The sequence below is a fragment of the Xenopus laevis genome, chromosome 1L (assembly GCF_017654675.1).
Source record: "Xenopus laevis strain J_2021 chromosome 1L, Xenopus_laevis_v10.1, whole genome shotgun sequence".
NCBI lineage: Eukaryota > Metazoa > Chordata > Amphibia > Anura > Pipidae > Xenopus > Xenopus laevis.
Genome location: NC_054371.1, coordinates 180,483,672 through 180,501,303, shown reverse-complemented (window position 1 = coordinate 180,501,303; position 17,632 = coordinate 180,483,672). Strand labels below are relative to the sequence as shown.

The 17,632-nt window shown below is 38.2% G+C and overlaps 1 protein-coding gene across 2 annotated transcripts; it reads left to right on the top strand.

The window, feature by feature from the left end:
* Nucleotides 1-687: 687 nt before the first annotated feature.
* Nucleotides 688-16,682, top strand: LOC108695672 (coiled-coil domain-containing protein 117). 2 transcript variants are annotated; one of them, XM_041567937.1, is made up of 7 exons: nt 688-880; nt 1,521-1,642; nt 2,412-2,731; nt 3,379-3,429; nt 4,990-5,247; nt 11,863-12,000; nt 15,329-16,682. In XM_041567937.1, exons 3-7 carry the CDS (start codon nt 2,424-2,426, stop codon nt 15,576-15,578), a joined length of 1,005 nt encoding a protein of 334 aa, XP_041423871.1. In that variant the 5' UTR covers nt 688-880; nt 1,521-1,642; nt 2,412-2,423; the 3' UTR covers nt 15,579-16,682. The 2 variants fall into 2 exon arrangements, with proteins under 2 accessions (XP_041423871.1, XP_041423870.1); XM_041567936.1 differs by lacking the exon at nt 1,521-1,642 and having other exon boundaries at nt 690-880.
* Nucleotides 16,683-17,632: the final 950 nt, after the last annotated feature.

Here is a 17,632-nt window from a genome sequence, read left to right as displayed (position 1 = left end):
ATTTTTAGGGGCGGGGGGGGCTGACCATCAATGATTTTTTTAACTTGTAGGGAGGCCGTGACCACCAATGTTTTTTTAAAAACTTTTATGTGGAACCCTGGCTGCCAATTTTTTTTTTTTAAATTATAAAGGGACCCTGACCACCGATGGGTTTTTATAACTTGTGAGTGAGGGGGTTTTCCGTTTTTAGCACAGGTTTCTTTCTGTGGTGTGGGCGGGATATGGGGGGTGGGGCTTGGGGGCCAGGGTGGGCAGGACCAGGGGGCCAGAAAAATTTGCTGTACGGCCCCGTGATTTCTGATGGCGGCCCTGTGCAAGTGCCAAATCATTCATTTGCATATAAGTGATGTAATAACCCTGACCCAGCATCATAGCTCCATGACATCATTGTGCCTGTCTCTGACGTCATCATGCCCACTCCAAGATCACTACTTCAAGCCAATGCTATCTGCCCCGCCCACATTGTTCTGGTTTAGCCACCGGCAAAAGGGGCTACAGCTACCCTATTTCTAACACACCTTTATTACTTGTTTCTATCGTTCACTAGCTACAAGCTCCTGCTACCCATATGACTACTGTTATTACGACCAATAAGAGCACAGGTAAAGCGACGCTTCCCTTATGAGGCGTTTAATACAGTCCCACACTTGTATCCCGCCCCCTTTGGCAACGCCCCTATATCTCGGCGGACAGAAACATTGAGAGCCTTCTAGAAACATGCCGCGCGTCACGTGGCCGCCAAGCTCCGCCTTCTGGCTGCTATCAGCTGGAGCTGGGAAAGAACGGCGCGACATTTGTGTCACGGGACCAGTGCAAGAAAACGGGGTTGAGGGAGCTGCCGAGTTCATAGAAGGGGCCGTGGGCGTGAGCGGAAGTGGCGGTGAGTGGAGGTCGGTGCTGTGGTGGCACCTGTAACGTTGCATTGGGCTGCTTGCTGATTTGGCCTTTTGCCCGGGCCCGGAGATGTGGCGCCTATAAAGCTGCACTTGCTGTTCGGTGGTTCTATGTTGTCTCTGTTGCACTGAAACTCATTGCGTTTCTGCATAGATCTACTTCGGTGTCAATTCCAGCTCTAATCAGCACACAGTATGGCCACTGTCCGGCAGCCAGCTACATGCGCGTTACGTTCTGTGAGGCGCCGGCTCTTACATTGTGCAGCGATGTCTCCGGGCCAATGAGTACACAAGCCTTGGCTCGTACCATGCAGACACACGTGTTGGGGACATTGCTATTAACAAGCAGCTCGCCAGCCAGGCCATTTGTAGCAGCGAATATGATTTCACCCACGTCTCTCCTTTCATGACCTTAACCTTGGGTCTCCAGGAGAACAAATACACATTCTCCAAAAATCTACACTGATTGGTGCTCAGCTCCCCCCCCTGCTCTGACATGGCTCATTCCTGCATGCACCATTATGCCTGTCACCATCAAAACTTTCATGATACAGCTTACACAGTTACTTTCATTCTACGATGTTTATTTTTTTTAACTGCACAATATGACTTGTTTTTTGGCAACAGATACAGTATGAGAGCCCCCTTCCTTGACAATCCAACCCCTGTGATGTCATGGGCAGACACATAGGAAACTTGGATAAAGGTGGCCTCACAGATCCTATCCTACTATTTTCGGATCGTGTGTGGTGAGTGCCAACATCTTTCGTCCGGCGGAGATCGTTCGTTTGGTCGATCGGTCAGGTTTGATTTTGAACGACCAATCCCGCGGCAGCAATTGCACATCGTAATTGGATCGTTCGGCCTAACAATCAGATTACCCCGATATAGCCATGCTCGTTAATTGCATATCGGGGAAAGATCCGCTCATTTGGCAATGTCGCCAAACGAGTGGATCTTTGCGTCTATGGGTTGGCCTGGTTTTTTATTTGGCTTTGCCATTATTTCACCAGAAATCGTTGCGTCAGATCAGTCTTTGGGAGCAACACACTCAAAAAAAACAATTCAGGCCAAAACTGACAGAAATGTATGAAAAACATGCACATATCTATATAGTCTTTACAGCATGACGCTTCTGAAGTGGTAAATCAAAGAACCCGATTTTAAAATAAAAGTAACCGTAACGTAATCTTTAACGTTCCAGCATATGTCAACTGTCAGGTTAAATAAAAAGTTATGAGGTTGAACTTGATGGACATGTCTTTTTTTTCAACCTAACTTACAATGTTACTATGTTGTTTGGTCCGTTGAAAAATACTAGCGGGACTTTAAATGCATCATTTTGCTAACTTGCCATCAACCCTTTCACCAAAGAATAAAAAGCTGTAGAAGGGCTGCAGCTTTTTATTCTTTGGTGAAAGGGTTGATGGCACGTTAGCAAAATGTTTAGAACAAATGCAAAGAGAGTACAGCTATTATTTTTCATTATAATGATTCTCTTTTATTTATATGTTGCAGAGGGAAGCTGGAATGGCTGCAGTTGGCACCCCATTTAATGGCATGCTGTATAGAATGGATTTTCATCAGTCTTCAGACTCATTCTATCAAAGTGCAAATCTCCAGAGTTCATTAGATACCCAATTTCTTTCTGCTGAAATGAACAATGATAACCCAGTAAACCCTGCTTCAATGGGATGTTCTGTGAACTTTGATAATACATATTTTAGTCTCTGCAATCCGTCTCCCAGCTTGACTGGTGGAGGTTTAACTTTTATGCAAAATGCTATATTATCTCCTGATTCTGGAGGAGATTTGGGATACTCGGCTACTTGTTCTGGGTAAGATCTTGCAATAATAATTTTATGTTTAAAACTTAATTGTTATATGACAAGCTGTTTGAATTAGAGGACTATATATTTATGCATCTGTGTATATGTATATATATATATATATATATATATATATATATATATATATATATATATATATATATATATATATATATATATATATATATATATATATATATATATATAGTGTATTTTACAAGTATGGGATCTATTATTCAGAATGCTTGGGACCTGGTGTATTCTGGATAAGATTTTTCCATAATTTAGATCTTCATACCTTAAGTCTACTAGAAAATCATGTAAACATTAATTAAACCCAATAGGCTGGTTTTGCTTCCAGTAAGGATAAATGATATATTAGTTTGGATCAAGTACAAGCTACTGTTTTATTATTACAGAGAAAAAAAGGAAATAATTTTTAAATCTTTGGATTATTTGGATAAAATGGAGTCTATGGGAGATGGCCTTTCTGTAATTTGGAGCTTTCTCGATAACGGGTTTCTGGATAACGGATCCCATACCTGTATAAGTAGATGTGTGTGTGTGTGTGTGTATATCTATCTCTGTTCTTTTAATACTACTTACTTTTAAATAACGGGTCCTGATTATTCAATGTTTTAAATTTATTTTTGTAGGTTCCCACTTTCCACAAGAAGTAAACATAAAAGAGAGGAGGATATCTTTGAGTAAGTGAGACCTTTTTTGATTCACAGACTTTGCCACTGAACAGGTTAGCATATTACAGGATTCAGTACAGGCCTGGTCTGGCAGTCACAAAAGGCCCTGCTATTCCAAGTGCACAGAGGCCCAAACAGCCCCTACCAGCCCACTATATGGTAACTTTCTATGGAACCATACAGCAGCCCCTCTGGCATTTGCCAGAACCCACAGATTGCCAGTCCGGGCCTGATTCAGTAAGTATAATATTTGTTAGTACAGTAGTTTTATAGACAGTAGAGCAGGACTTGACCTCTTGGGTACACAGTGTTGCCAGGAGTTGTAGCCTTGAAACTTATTTAAATCATACATTTAATATTCACTATTCTTTGAAACCAAATTATGGTATTCTATTGTAGTAGTTTAGTTGTTAGCTGAAGCATGTTGACATGTTGAAGGGAGTTATTTGATATAACATTCTCTTTCTGTGCATAGGATAACTGATGTTAAAGCAAGCAGTTATAATATGTGGAAAGACAGCCTGCGAAATGGCAAACTTTGCATCGCTGTATGCCCAAAAATTCATGTGCACTGTGAATTTTTTTTGGAAAAGTGCTCTAGCAAGCAGAGTCCTGTAGTGAGCAACTACCACTTTTTTTAAATGGGCTGACCACACAGTTACATTATACACATGTTAAATTATGTCCAGTAGCCTTGTAGTGAAAAACAGCACACTATATATTAAAGTGGTAGTTCACCTTTAAGTTAACTTTTAGTATGTTATAGAATGGCCAATTCTAAGCAACTTTTTAGTTGGGCTTCATTATTTATTTTGTATAGTTTTTTAATCATTGCCTTCTTATTCTGACTTTCCGGCTTTCATATTATTTATTAATAATTATATTAATAAAAATTATATTTCAGTCTCTTATTCAAATCAGTGGTTGCTAGGGTAATTGGGACCCTAAGAACCAGATTGCTGAAATTGCAAACTGGAGAGCTGCTAAATAAAAAGCTAAATATTCAAAAATCACATATAATAAAAAATGAAAACCAATTGCAAATTGTATCAGAATATCACTCTCTCTACATCATAGTAAAAGTTAACTCAAGTGTGAACAACCCTGCTCACGAGGAAACTACGGGCGTTTTCGGAAAACCGAAGCAATACGTATGCCATCCCGCTGGCGATCTGTATTCTTGCCAACGCATAGATTTGTCACTTGGCGACTAATCTTCCCATGTGCCACCACCCTTAAGGAGGAAATAGAAAGTTTAGGTTGTCCTGGAAAAAAAGGAATTTTTTTTCCAGGACAACCTGGACAAAGGAGTAGGTGAAATGTGTCTGACTCACAGCCAGCCAGTGTTTTTGCAAACAGATAAAAAATGTTGGGTTGAGAAACTCATCTTTGTGATTTTCCCCCTACCCAGTAGTGACCGTTCCCCTTTAATGAACAAAACCATATAGTACACTGCAGCCATCAGATCATTCTATATGAGAAAGCTGCGGAGCCTTGCAAAACAGCAACCCCTTGAGGCTCTATTATGTTTAAATAATGCTGAATATAACTTGTACGTTTTGTGTTAAGGTGTCCGTTGAAAAAAAGGAGAATTTCAGAACATTCAGAAGTCCCTGTATTTCCTGAAGCTACTGCATCCCATTCCTCAGCCGGTATTTTAAAAGGTGAAATATCAAGGAGTTGCTGGGATTCTAATTGTAAGCCAGAGAGAACCACCGCCATTCAATATTCTGAATCTGGTTTATCAGTCATGCATTTGGCCCAGACTGAAGAGATGGAGGAAGCATCCAGTGAACCTTTCGCTCTTGTATGTGGAAATGATAGCAGGTAATGTCCTTACTTTTTGTAAGGAGTTGATCAGTATAGGAGGTGTGTGTGTGTGTGTGTGTGTGTGTGTGTATATATATATATATATATATATATATATATATATATATATATATATATATATATATATATATATATATATATATATATATATATATATAACAGTCTGGGAACCATAAAATAGGTTTGTTTAAAGCTTCATTTTATTTAAGTTAATTAAAAAACAGGCCGACGTTTCGGTCCCCTTCTAGGACCTTTATCAAGACCATGATTGTTTAAAATTAACATCTTAAATAGACAAACGTAAAGACATTTTAAAAGCTTATAGTATGTTCATACAAATGTTACAAAAAAGTTACAAAAAGGTTACCAGACTGCAGAGACACCTAGAAACTTAAAGAAACCAGTTTGGGAAGGCAGAGCACGGATAATACAAAGTACAAAGTATCACTATTTAAAGGAAGGAAAGAAGCATCTTGCTACATGGCAGAGGTGGTTACGTACTATTGCAAAACATGTTACAAAAAATGTTACAAAAGAAAAAAAGGGGTTATCACCTTATAGTACTAAACTTAACTCTCTCACCTCTGTTGCAAAAAACATGTTAAAGGACAATTTTCATTTAGACCTAAAGGGGCCAGAATATTTAACTTTTTTATCCAAAAGACTTCACGTTGAAGAAGAATATTTGAGCGATCCCCACCCATCCGGAGTGGTGGGATATGATCAATGGCAATATATTTAAAAGTTGGAAGCCTATGGCCATGTTCCAAAAAATGTTTCGCAACAGGTTTTGTAGTCTTTCCATCCCTAAAAGCTGTGCTTATTGCAGACCGATGTCCATCAATTCTTAATCTAAGTGCCAAATCTGTTTTCCCTACGTAAGACAAACCGCACGGGCAAGTTATCAAATATATGACATGTGTAGTGCTGCAAGTTATATGGTGCTGAATAGCAAACCGCCTACCGGTATGTGGATGTAAAAACTATTGACCTGGAGACATAAAACGACAAGAGGTGCAGGTTAGGGCATTTAAAGCACCCAGGTTTATCACCTGTCAACCAGGTATGTTTTTTAGTACTATAGCACGACACCGGATCATTTTTAACTAATAAATCCCGTAGATTAGTACCCCTTTTATAGCAAACCAATGGGGGATTGGGGATAGTTTTAGCCAATTCCTTATCCGCCTGGATGATATTCCATTGTTTTTTTACAAACTTGCCAATATTTGATGTGCCATAGTTAAAGTTAGTGCTAAACACCATGTTAGATGGTGTTACATTTTTTATAGGCACTTGGAAGCGATTCCTTGCTGCGGTCAAGGCTTCCTCCAGCATACAATCAGTATAACCTCTAGCTTTAAAACGATCCCACATCTCAGCCAACTGCAATTCACGAGTACTGTTCACAGAGTTATTTCTTAGCACCCTGCAAAATTGAGATATTGGCAAAGATTTTTTTATTGAATTGGGATGACCGCTGGAATAATGTAAAAGGACATTCTTATCCGTAGGTTTACGGTATAATGAATAATCCACTTTAGTACTGTTTATGGTGAGTGTAACATCCAAAAAGTTAATAGTATGGGGATGTTTATCGTATGTCCAGCCTATTCAGTTCGGCAACCATCTCAACAAATTGTGCCTCAGTGCCACCCCATACAATTAGCAAATCGTCAATATAGCGACGAAAAAAGAGGAGCTTGTCCCCATATTTTGGCAAAATGAATTGTTGCTCATATCTGTGCATAAATAGGTTGGCATAGGCAGGTGCCATTGCCGCACCCATAGCAGTACCTGATAGCTGTAAATAATAATCATTTTCAAATCTGAAATAATTAAGCGAAAGAGCTAATTCAAGCAATTGCAGAATGAAAGAAATTGGGGGACCATTGTAGTTGCTAAATGCCTCAAGGGATTCATTCACCGCCCTCAACCCAAGGTCATGGGGGATGATAGTGTACAAGCTAATAACATCCATACTTGCCAGCATATAAGCACACCCATCGGGCAATTTCAAATTATTAAGACACTCAAGTAAATGTGGTGTATCCTTAAGATAAGTAGATGTATTATGCACCACCGGTTGAAGTATAGTGTCAATATAAATGCCGATCGGGTGAAGAAGTGAGTCACGGCCTGATACAATTGGTCGACCTGGTGGGCGGGTCAAGCTTTTATGTACTTTGGGTAAGGTGTACAATACTGGACATTTAGGGTGTAGGTGTGTCAAATCTTTCGATTGAACACTGATAATATCGTCATTAAAGGCTTTCAGAATAAGACTGTGTACTTTGCTCATAAAGCGTGGAAGTGGATCACCCGGTAAGCGAATATACACATTACGTTCCGCTAGTAGTCTAACAATGTCAGATTTATAGTCACAGTAATCCATTAATACAATGCCACCCCCTTTGTCCGTGGGGCGGATGACAATACTGTTATCACTCGTAAGGGTCTTTATAGCTGCACGTTCAGGTTTAGATAAATTTATCCCTGTACATATTAGACCGAGATCTAGCAATGCCTTCAGATTCAATTGACGGTTTAAAAAGTTTAATAGCCGGATTACTAGTCGGGAGGGGAAAACAGGCTCTTTAGTTTGAGTGTTTGGGGTGCATCAGCACCCTGAGCAGTATTCTTAAAGTAATCCTTCAGATTTAATAAACAGCCAAACTTAAAACAGTCAATTTCCCAGTCCAGAGAATTGAACCGACCAGAGGGAACGAATGAGAGTCCCTTATTTAAAAGACTTGTCTCCGAAGCGGTTAGGGTATAATGGGATAAGTTATAAATTGGGACCGTTAGGTTCTGCGTCCTCGTCCCCTTCTTCCCCCTCCTCGTTGGGTACCCTTTGGGCCTCTCCCTCTTCGGCCTGACGGGGGCCTGTCTGTTACCAAGGGGGGTTCTTCTAAAAAAGACGGGCTTAATGAAGGTAACTCACCGCTAGTTTCTGTGGCGGTAGGTAAAGCCCTGGACCCTGGCAGATTCTCGTCCCCTTCCGAATCATCCGAGCTATTATCCACTGAATTGAGGGGTTTTTGCAACTTGCGTCGCACGGCGGAATCTGCCGCTATATAGACCCTGTTGTCGTTCCCCTGTGAGCCAGCGATACACACGGAACGTGGTGTAATCCTCGTTGACACGTCTGAGCTTCTCACGTTTAAACCGGAGTATTTCCTGTTTGTAGGACTCGACCTGTGTATCGATTCTGTTCAGGGATTCGGATGCCGGGTTTGTCTTTAGTAGATCAGCATGCTCAAGCTCAAAGGACGCGCAGGCCTTGCGCACCTTAGTGAAATCACCCGACACCTACTCCAGCACGAGAATCATTAGGTCGAACGAGCAGCGGTTCAGTACGCCGATCCACTTTTTGCAGAACTCCGGGTTGGATCTGCCTATCGTAGGCACATTATGGATCCGGAAGCCACGTGGAATTAGTTTAGCTCTATAGTAATCGGAGAGAAAAACGCAGTGTAAGTCCAAGTCCACTTCTTTTTTCTTCAATCTCTCCCACTCTGTCAGAACATCTCTGTCGCTTGTTTTGTAAGGCAAATCCTTTTGTGACTGTTGCCACAGCACGCGGTCCGCGTCTGCCTCAGTGATGTGCCATGTCTCTGCATAATCAGTAGAGAAGCATGCTCGATCAATGTACTCTTCCATTGCTGGGAAAATGCCTGTTGTTAGTACTAATAGCAAAAAATTCCAAAAAAGGGGAAAAAAATCGTACAAAACTCAGGGGTGCTGGAACTACATACCCAGTTGTAGGTATAATAATAGAAAAACCTTGGTGTGTCAGCACTCCACTGGAATAAACAAATGACCCAGGTGCTACTCCAAAGTTATCAATGACAGTCCGCTAGTTTACATGGTGTTTAGCACTAAATTTAACTATGGCACGTCAAATATTGGCAAGTTTGTAAAAAACCAATGGAATATCATCCAGGTGGATAAGGAATTGGCTAAAACTATACCCAACCCCCCCATTGGTTTGCTATAAAAGGGGTACTAATCTACGGGATTTATTAGTTAAAAATGATCCGGTGTCGTGCTATAGTACTAAAAAACACACCTGGTTGACAGGTGATAAACCTGGGTGCTTTAAATGCCCTACCTGCACCTCTTGTCGTTTTATGTCTCCAGGTCAATCGTTTTTACATCCACATACCGGTAGGCGGTTTGCTATTCAGCACCATATAACTTGCAGCACTACACATGTCATATATTTGATAACTTGCCCGTGCGGTTTGTCTTACGTAGGGAAAACAGATTTGGCACTTAGATTAAGAATTGATGGACATCGGTCTGCAATAAGCACAGCTTTTAGGGATGGAAAGACTACAAAACCTGTTGCGAAACATTTTTTGGAACATGGCCATAGGCTTCCAACTTTTAAATATATTGCCATTGATCATATCCCACCACTCCGGATGGGTGGGGATCGCTCAAATATTCTTCTTCAACGTGAAGTCTTTTGGATAAAAAAGTTAAATACTCTGGCCCCTTTAGGTCTTAATGAAAATTGTCCTTTAACATGTTTTTTGCAACAGAGGTGAGAGAGTAAGTTTAGTACTATAAGGTGATAACCCCTTTTTTTCTTTTGTAACATTTTTTGTAACATGTTTTGCAATAGTATGTAACCACCTCTGCCATGTAGCAAGATGCTTCTTTCCTTCCTTTAAATAGTGATACTTTGTATTATCTGTGCTCTGCCTTCCCAAACTGGTTTCTTTAATTTTCTAGGTGTCTCTGCAGTCTGGTAACCTTTTTGTAACTTTTTTGTAACTTTTGTATGAACATACTATAAGCTTTTAAAATGTTTTTATACTGTTGTGTTTTTTCACAGTGGTTCAGCACCTATATGGTTAATATTTTACATGCTGGTGAGTGGTTTTTTCCTTGTGTTCACATGACCTTCACAGGTTTACACGATTGGGTGAGTGTCTTTACGTTTGTCTATTTAAGATGTTGTGGTCTTGATAAAGGTCCTACAAGGGGACCGAAACGTCGGCCTGTTTTTTTAATTAACTTAAATGAAATGAAGTTTTAAACAAACCTATTGTATGGTTTCCAGTGTGCACTCACTACTAGCGGACTGTTATTGATAACTTTGGAGTAGCACCTGGGTCATTTTGTTTATTCCAGTGGAGTGCGGAAATATATAATGTATAAAGACTGGTGTGACTGGATGTCTAACAGAACACTACTTCCTGCTCTCTTGGTTTCCACTGACTGGTTACCAGGCAGTAACCAATTGGAGACTTGAAGGGGGGCCACATGGGTCATATCTGTTGCTTTTGAATCTGAGCTGAATGCTGAAGATCAATTGCAAACTCACAACAGTCTGTACCATGTGGCCCCTCTTCAAGTCGCTGACTAACTCAGAGTTATAGAGCTGAAAAGCAGGAAGTAAGTGTTCTGGCTATTATGTTACACATCCAGTCACTCCAGTCTTTATACATTACATTTTTGGCTAACTAACTATATTAGAAACATTTTTTAAACAGTTTTTATTTTCACGCTGAACTATTCCTTTAAGTGGTATGAACTCAGCACATAGCAGACGGTAAAACACAATACCATATGTCAAAGCTTGTTATTGACTGTATCACTTTAAATTGCATTAAACCATTCATTGTCATCAGGTGACTTTGCATGTGAACCGATGGTGGCCATGTAAGGATAAAAAGAAATATGTAGGGCATATTAATTAGTTTTTTTTTTTTTTTCAACCTGTGACTGTTTAGCTATAGTTAAAGGACAAGGAAAGGTTCAATCACGGGAGTATATCAGATACTTTGGCTGGTGTATTTTTGGAAGAAGTGGAGCGCCAGGCAGGCCTGGACTGGCAATCTGTGGGTTCTGGTAAATGCCCGAGGAGCCATAGACAAACACTAGTTATTTATTGGGCTGTTGGGGGCTGTTTGGACCTCTGTGTACCTGAATTGCCAGGGCCTATTTTGAGTCTCGGTCCAGACCTGGTGCCAACCCGTGGTCTGAAGTAAACAACTAGAATAACTTAGAGCAGTGATCCCCAACCAGTGGCTTGTGAGCAGCATGTTGCTCTCCAACACCTTGGATTTTATTGTTAGTGGCTGCAAGGCAGGTGCTTATTTTTTAATTCCAGGCTTGGAGGCAAGTTTTAGTTCCATAAAAAATAGGTGTACTGCCAAACAGAGCCTCTTAAGATGCTATTCCATATATAGGCTACCAATAGTCAATCACAGATTGGCACCCTAGGAACTTTTTTGCATGCTTTGAATGTAAATAAGGATGGGCATTCCCGACTTAGAGGCTGCCTAGCATGGCATCCCCCATCGATTGTGCATTTTCTTGTCCTTTAACCCACATCTCCCAGCACTGCATAGCTTTACTGCTACTCAGCAGCTGTGGTCTGTGAGTTATTCTATTTATTGTAATTCAACATTTTCTCTGTTCAAACAACGAAGCGCTGGTTTTAGTCCCTTGCATTATTTTGTAAAAAGCTAATTTTAGCAAAAGGTACTGCCTAGGTTTTAGCATGCATCCTGATCTAGTAATCGTTTTTACTTATTTTAAATCTTGTATTTTCTAACTTCACACACATTGAGTACTATTTTGATATTTTAATAGGCTAAGTAGCAATAATGAAGAATTGGAAACTGACAAAAAAGCTGACCGTTTGCCTTCGCTCATCATGTCTGATGTTCTTAAAGAAGGTTTAAAGCGAGGTTTTCAAGAATCCCTCACAAAGAAGATTGTGGATTCAATGTAAGTGATATTTGTTGCAATGATTAAGTGGGAAATTTGAAACATTTGTTTTATGAGTTTTGTTGTGAAGAGGAACGTCATGCCACAGTTTTGTGAGCTTTTACCTTTACAGATAGTTTTATACTAATGGTGTAACTATGGGGCAGATTTATTATGGTTTGAATGGTAAATTTGAAGTTGCATTTTTAAATTTCTTCTTGTGTCAAAACTCTGATTTAAAAGCACTCTAATTTAAAAGCACTAATTTATCACACCTCGACCATGTAAACTGTTCTAGATCGAATATTCACCACCTAAAACCTGCTGAATTCAATTGCAAGTCAATGGCAGAGGTCCGTTGACCAATTTGAAGATGTTGATAGCCTTCCTGACAATCAAGTTGTTTTGAGAAAAACTCGAATCAAATTTCATTTGAATTCAATTTGAGTTTTCGGGTCAGTACAATTTGTCAAAATTTTAGACAGAGTTTTTTCTTCTGTCTTCAGCAATCAGCAACAGCGTTGGATTGGTCAAAAATTACCACATTCAAAAAAAAAAAAGTATTAATCTCATCTGCACATATAGGTGGTTCCTTAGAAAAGTCCGAATTTATCTGAATATTTTCTGCTACAAACTCTGATGAAATCCGCTCGGGTTTTTTACGCTTATTTATTATTACATTTTCCTGAAAATTTGATTTGCGTAAAAAAAAAAAATCTGATTTTCACAATTTTTTTTTCAGAATTTTAACTTCCAAAATCTTGGGGGTATTGTACAAAAAAATCACTGGGACATCTCCCATTAACTTATATGCAACCTCGACAGGTCTGAGATGCCGGATTTTCAGATTTGGACTTTTCAATCCTTAGGGTTTAATAAATTCCAAAAAATTCATGATTTTTTAAAGGTCTGATTTTATAAAAAAAAATCACTAATTTTTTTCGTAATTTTTGCATTCGGAGTTTAGCAAATAACCCCCTTAATCTACCGCATGTCGAAGGTAAAATCGCAAAATTTTAAAGTTGTAGAAATCACTCATAGACTGTACATTCTTATGGTGAATACACTCAATCCCGCATTTGAAAGTTGTGTTGATCCCTGATGCAGCTTCAAGCAATAATTAACATTGGCCTTAGGAAAAGTACAGACAGATTGAAAGATAAACAGTGCCAGTTACAGCTTTCCTGCGCTTTGAACTGTATCAGTGATAGACACGGGTGATTAGCAGAGAGCTGGATGAGTAACGGGTTACCGATGTGGGATAAGTGCTGGGCACCTATATTTAAGCATAGTGACATGATCTTTAAAAGGACAGTATACCCCTTTTTAACAGTGGCTCATTTTAACAGTGGAATTGTGCTGAACATACTTTTACCTATTAGCAGATATCTATGGTTTTTGTCTTTTTTTTTTTGCTCTGAACAAGTCCACTGTGCAAATAACCCCCTTCCCCCACATACAGACGGTTATCATAATAAAGCGAGTTTTAATATATAGATGCTTCTCAAAAGACTGCTGCTTTGTTTGACTTTGCTCTTTGAGATCAGAAAGTAAAATGTGACTAGTTTAATTTTTAAAATTTGAGCAACCATAGATAATATCAAATTTCACCATAACGAAATTCCCATTTTCACAGTGAAGTGAAATTTGCTTTGCTTTAGGTGTCTTGTCCTTCGTTCTTTTCAAAGTGAAAAAAAAAGACCCTTTACTATATATATATATATATATATATATATATATATATATATATATATATATATATATATATATATATATATATATATATATATATATATATATATATATATATATATATATATATATATATATATATATAGAAAATACTTGTGGTTTCCGCACTCCACTGAAATAGAGCAATATACCCAGGTGCTACTCAAATACGAATTATCAATAAATTATCCAAAGGAGAATGAGTGCACACTGGGAGCATTTACTTAGATCATTTTAAAACCATAATTTTATTTAAGTTAATTAAAAACAGGCCGACGTTTCGGTCCACATCTAGGACCTTTTTCAAGACCATGTATGTTTAAAATCAAACCATTAAATAGACCAAAAAGAAGGAAGGGGGAAGGACTCACCCAATCAGGTACCCCAGATCAAAATCAGGTGAAAATTAGACAGGAAGCCAATCACCAGCATGTATTATTAACCAAGTGACTAGAATAAAAACACTGTGAATCCCTGTAGAAGAGACAATCACAGAAAAAGAGTAATAATGAATAGAATCCCAGAGAAAAGAAGCATAAATATAAACCTGCACATACAATTTAGTTACAATTTATGAAATCATATCGCTCAAACAATATACAATGTATCAAAAATGTTTCAACAATGTTTAAGCTGGAATTGATTAAGTATAAGGCACACAATGCAGTATAGTGTGGCTCAAGAAATTTTTTTACCTCTGCTGTAAGAAGCACGTTAAAGGGCAATTTTCATTCAGGCCTAAAGGGGCCAAAGTATTTAGTTTTTTTATCCAATATACCTCTCGCTGGAGTAGAATATTGGAACGATCACCACCCCTCCTGAGCGGTGGAATGTGATCAATGCCAATAAATTTAAAAGTTGGCAATCTATGGCCTTTTTCCAAAAAATGTTTGGCTACCGGTTTTGTAGTTCTCCCATCCCTGAAGGCCGTGCTTATTGCGGATCGATGGGCATCCATCCGGAGCCGAAGAGTAAGATCCGTTTTTCCAACGTAAGATAGTCCACACGGACATGTGATAAGATATATCACATGTGTGGTACTGCATGTAATGTGATGTCTAATCTCCAACCGTTTCCCTGTATGTGGATGAGAGAATGATTGACTAGGTGACATGTAGCGGCATGAGGTGCAAGTAGGACATCTAAAACACCCAGGTTTATTGCCCAGCCATGTCCGTGGTTTCACGGTATAGCACAGAACAGGGTCATTTTTAACCAATAAATCCCTCAAATTAGTTCCCCTTTTGTAACATACTATTGGGGGGTTTGGGATAGTTCTGGCTAATTCATTATCGGCCCGGATAATGTTCCATTGTTTCTTGACAAACCTACCCATATTCATTGTACCGTGATTGTATCTGGTACTAAACACCATATTGGGTTGTTCATAGAATTAGGGTGACTACTTGCAAAATGTAATAAAATGCTTATTACAGAAAATATATATATATATATATATATATATATATATATATATATATATATATATATATATATATATATATATATATATATATATATATATATATATATATATATATATATATATTCTGTAATAAGCATTTTATGGATGGAAACTATTTCTTTATAAAAGCCTGTATTTTACTTTGCTTATTAGGAATCGTCCTTCTATGGAACTTGTCCTCTGGAAACCTCAGTCACAGTTCCTTTTTGACAGACTGCAGGCAGTGCCTAAAAGTCATAAGAAGGGAAAACATTCAGAAAAGCCTGCGCACTCACCATCTGAAACCTCCTTCATTCAGGAAGTAGAAACAATTGAGGATGATCATTTGTGCAGTTCCAACACTACAAGTGACCCAAACAGAACTTGGAGCAGAGATGAGGAAGAAGAAGAAATGGAGCTATAGATGTTTTCTACAAAGATCTAATGGGACAGCAGCTCAAGGATTCATTTTATTACAAAACAAAAATTGTCCAGTTATAAAACCCATTTTTTGGAAACCTGAACTAGCAGCTTTTCTACTTCTTTTCATGTGAATGCTTGACTATGTATGGTTATTCAGCATACAACTTTGTTACAAAAGATTTTTTGGAAAGTGGTGTGGTAAAAGAATTGTTTTGATGTTTTGTGTATTGTGCAGAAGGAACCATAACAGTGAGCATGTTTTATGTTAAAACTACAATGAGCTCACTGACATACCCAGCCGACAATGTCAATATTACAGATTTAATGGTAAAAGTATAGAAATCCCAATGCAAAGATGGGTACGTTTCATAATAATGTCACCGGTTCTTTTTGTTTTTACCAAACACGGGGATAGAAATTGCTTTGTGCTCATTCCCTGCATATGGACTGGAGCAAATTCTTTATATATGAGGTGAGTTTTTTACTTTTTGTGCCAAAAAGCAGGAATTGAATGTGTTTTGTTATGTTTTATCTGTGTTTGTGTTATAAACACAAAACAATGAGATATCCTGATATATATATATATTTTGGCAAGATGCCCTTATTTAAGACTTTTTTTCTAATTTTAATGGGTGTCCAGTACTTGGGTTTCTGAATTTGTAATACCAGATACATGCTATAACTGATAGGAAGTACAGGTATAGGATCCGGTATCCAGAAAGCATCAAATTTATGTTCAGGGAAGCTCCCATAGTTTCTATTTTAAGCAAATACTTCTAAATATTTAATATAATGTTTATCTCTGTAATAATAAAACCATACCTTGTACTTGATGATAACTAAGCTACATCTTGGTGGTAAAACCATTAAATTGGGTTTGTTTGATGTTCAGATTATTATTTTTTTATTTTAAGTATATCTAAGGTATGATGATCCAAATTATGGGGGTACGAAAAAAATCTTATCCCAAGAATCCCCAAACATTAAAGATATTAGACCCTATACCTGTATAAACAAAGAATATTGCACTGTACTTCCTGGGTTTAACTCCTGTGCCACAATGTTTTGTATACTTTAATAAAACTAAAATTGAAGTTTAATATTATCAACACAATTGCAATTTTATTTAAGTACAATTAAAAAAGGTTAATCCATTCAAAGCTACACATCGCAAGATGGGCCTTTCCTCGCGATTTTAGCCAATTTCCCGCAATAAACAGCAGGTGGTTCTGCTTTTTTTATTGAAATCAGGTTTTTGGAAATTTATTAAACCCAGAGGATGGAAAAGTCAGAATCTGAAAATCCGGCATCTCAGACCTGTCGAGGTTGCATGTAAGTCAATGGGAGAAGTCCCAATGATTTTTTTGATGTGCGCTGGGTTTCGTACAATACCCCAGAGTGTTCGGTTGAAAAATCAGAAAAAATTATGAAAATCTTTTTTTTTTTTTTTTTTCTCAAGCAAAGCAAATGTAATAAATAAGCGTAAAAAACCAGAGCGGAGTTTGTAGCAGAAAATATTGAGATAAATTCGGACTTTGATAAACAACCCTCTTAAGGTTTGAAGATCCAAATTACAGAAATATTCATTATCCAGAAAACCCCAGGTCCCCAAGCATTCTGGATAACAGGTCCCATACCTGTACTGCATTATCATGCCTTATATTTGGATGACTCTTTCAACCAAACGCTTTTAACTGTTTTAAACCTTTTGCCACTCAGGGAATAATGGAGCTTTCCCCTGGATTCAAATAGAATGTATAAACATAAATGCAATACTAATGACATTTTGTTGTGCACAACCTCTTTCTACTGTTATTACTTTAAAAAGTTGATTAATAGTGAGTTAGTCCACACTCAGTCCACATGAGCATTTTTTTTCACAGATTAAGAAGTTGACCATTTTATATATGACTATGTGGAGTACAGTTAACATTTTTTTAGGGGACCAGAAATAAATGGTGCAAAACACAGGAAAATGTAAAACCAGGCAAATGTATTATGCATTATATATTGGAGAGACCACAAAAAAATGGTCTGTAAAAGTAAGGCTTGACT

Excerpts from the sequence above, each read along its gene's own strand:
- LOC108695672 (XM_041567937.1), top strand. The coding sequence starts at position 2,424 with ATGGCTGCAGTTGGCACCCCATTTAATGGCATGCTGTATAGAATGGAT. Across the intron at positions 2,732-3,378 it reads TACTCGGCTACTTGTTCTGG|GTTCCCACTTTCCACAAGAA; the intron begins GTAAGATCTTGC and ends TTATTTTTGTAG. Across the intron at positions 12,001-15,328 it reads AAGAAGATTGTGGATTCAAT|GAATCGTCCTTCTATGGAAC; the intron begins GTAAGTGATATT and ends TTTGCTTATTAG.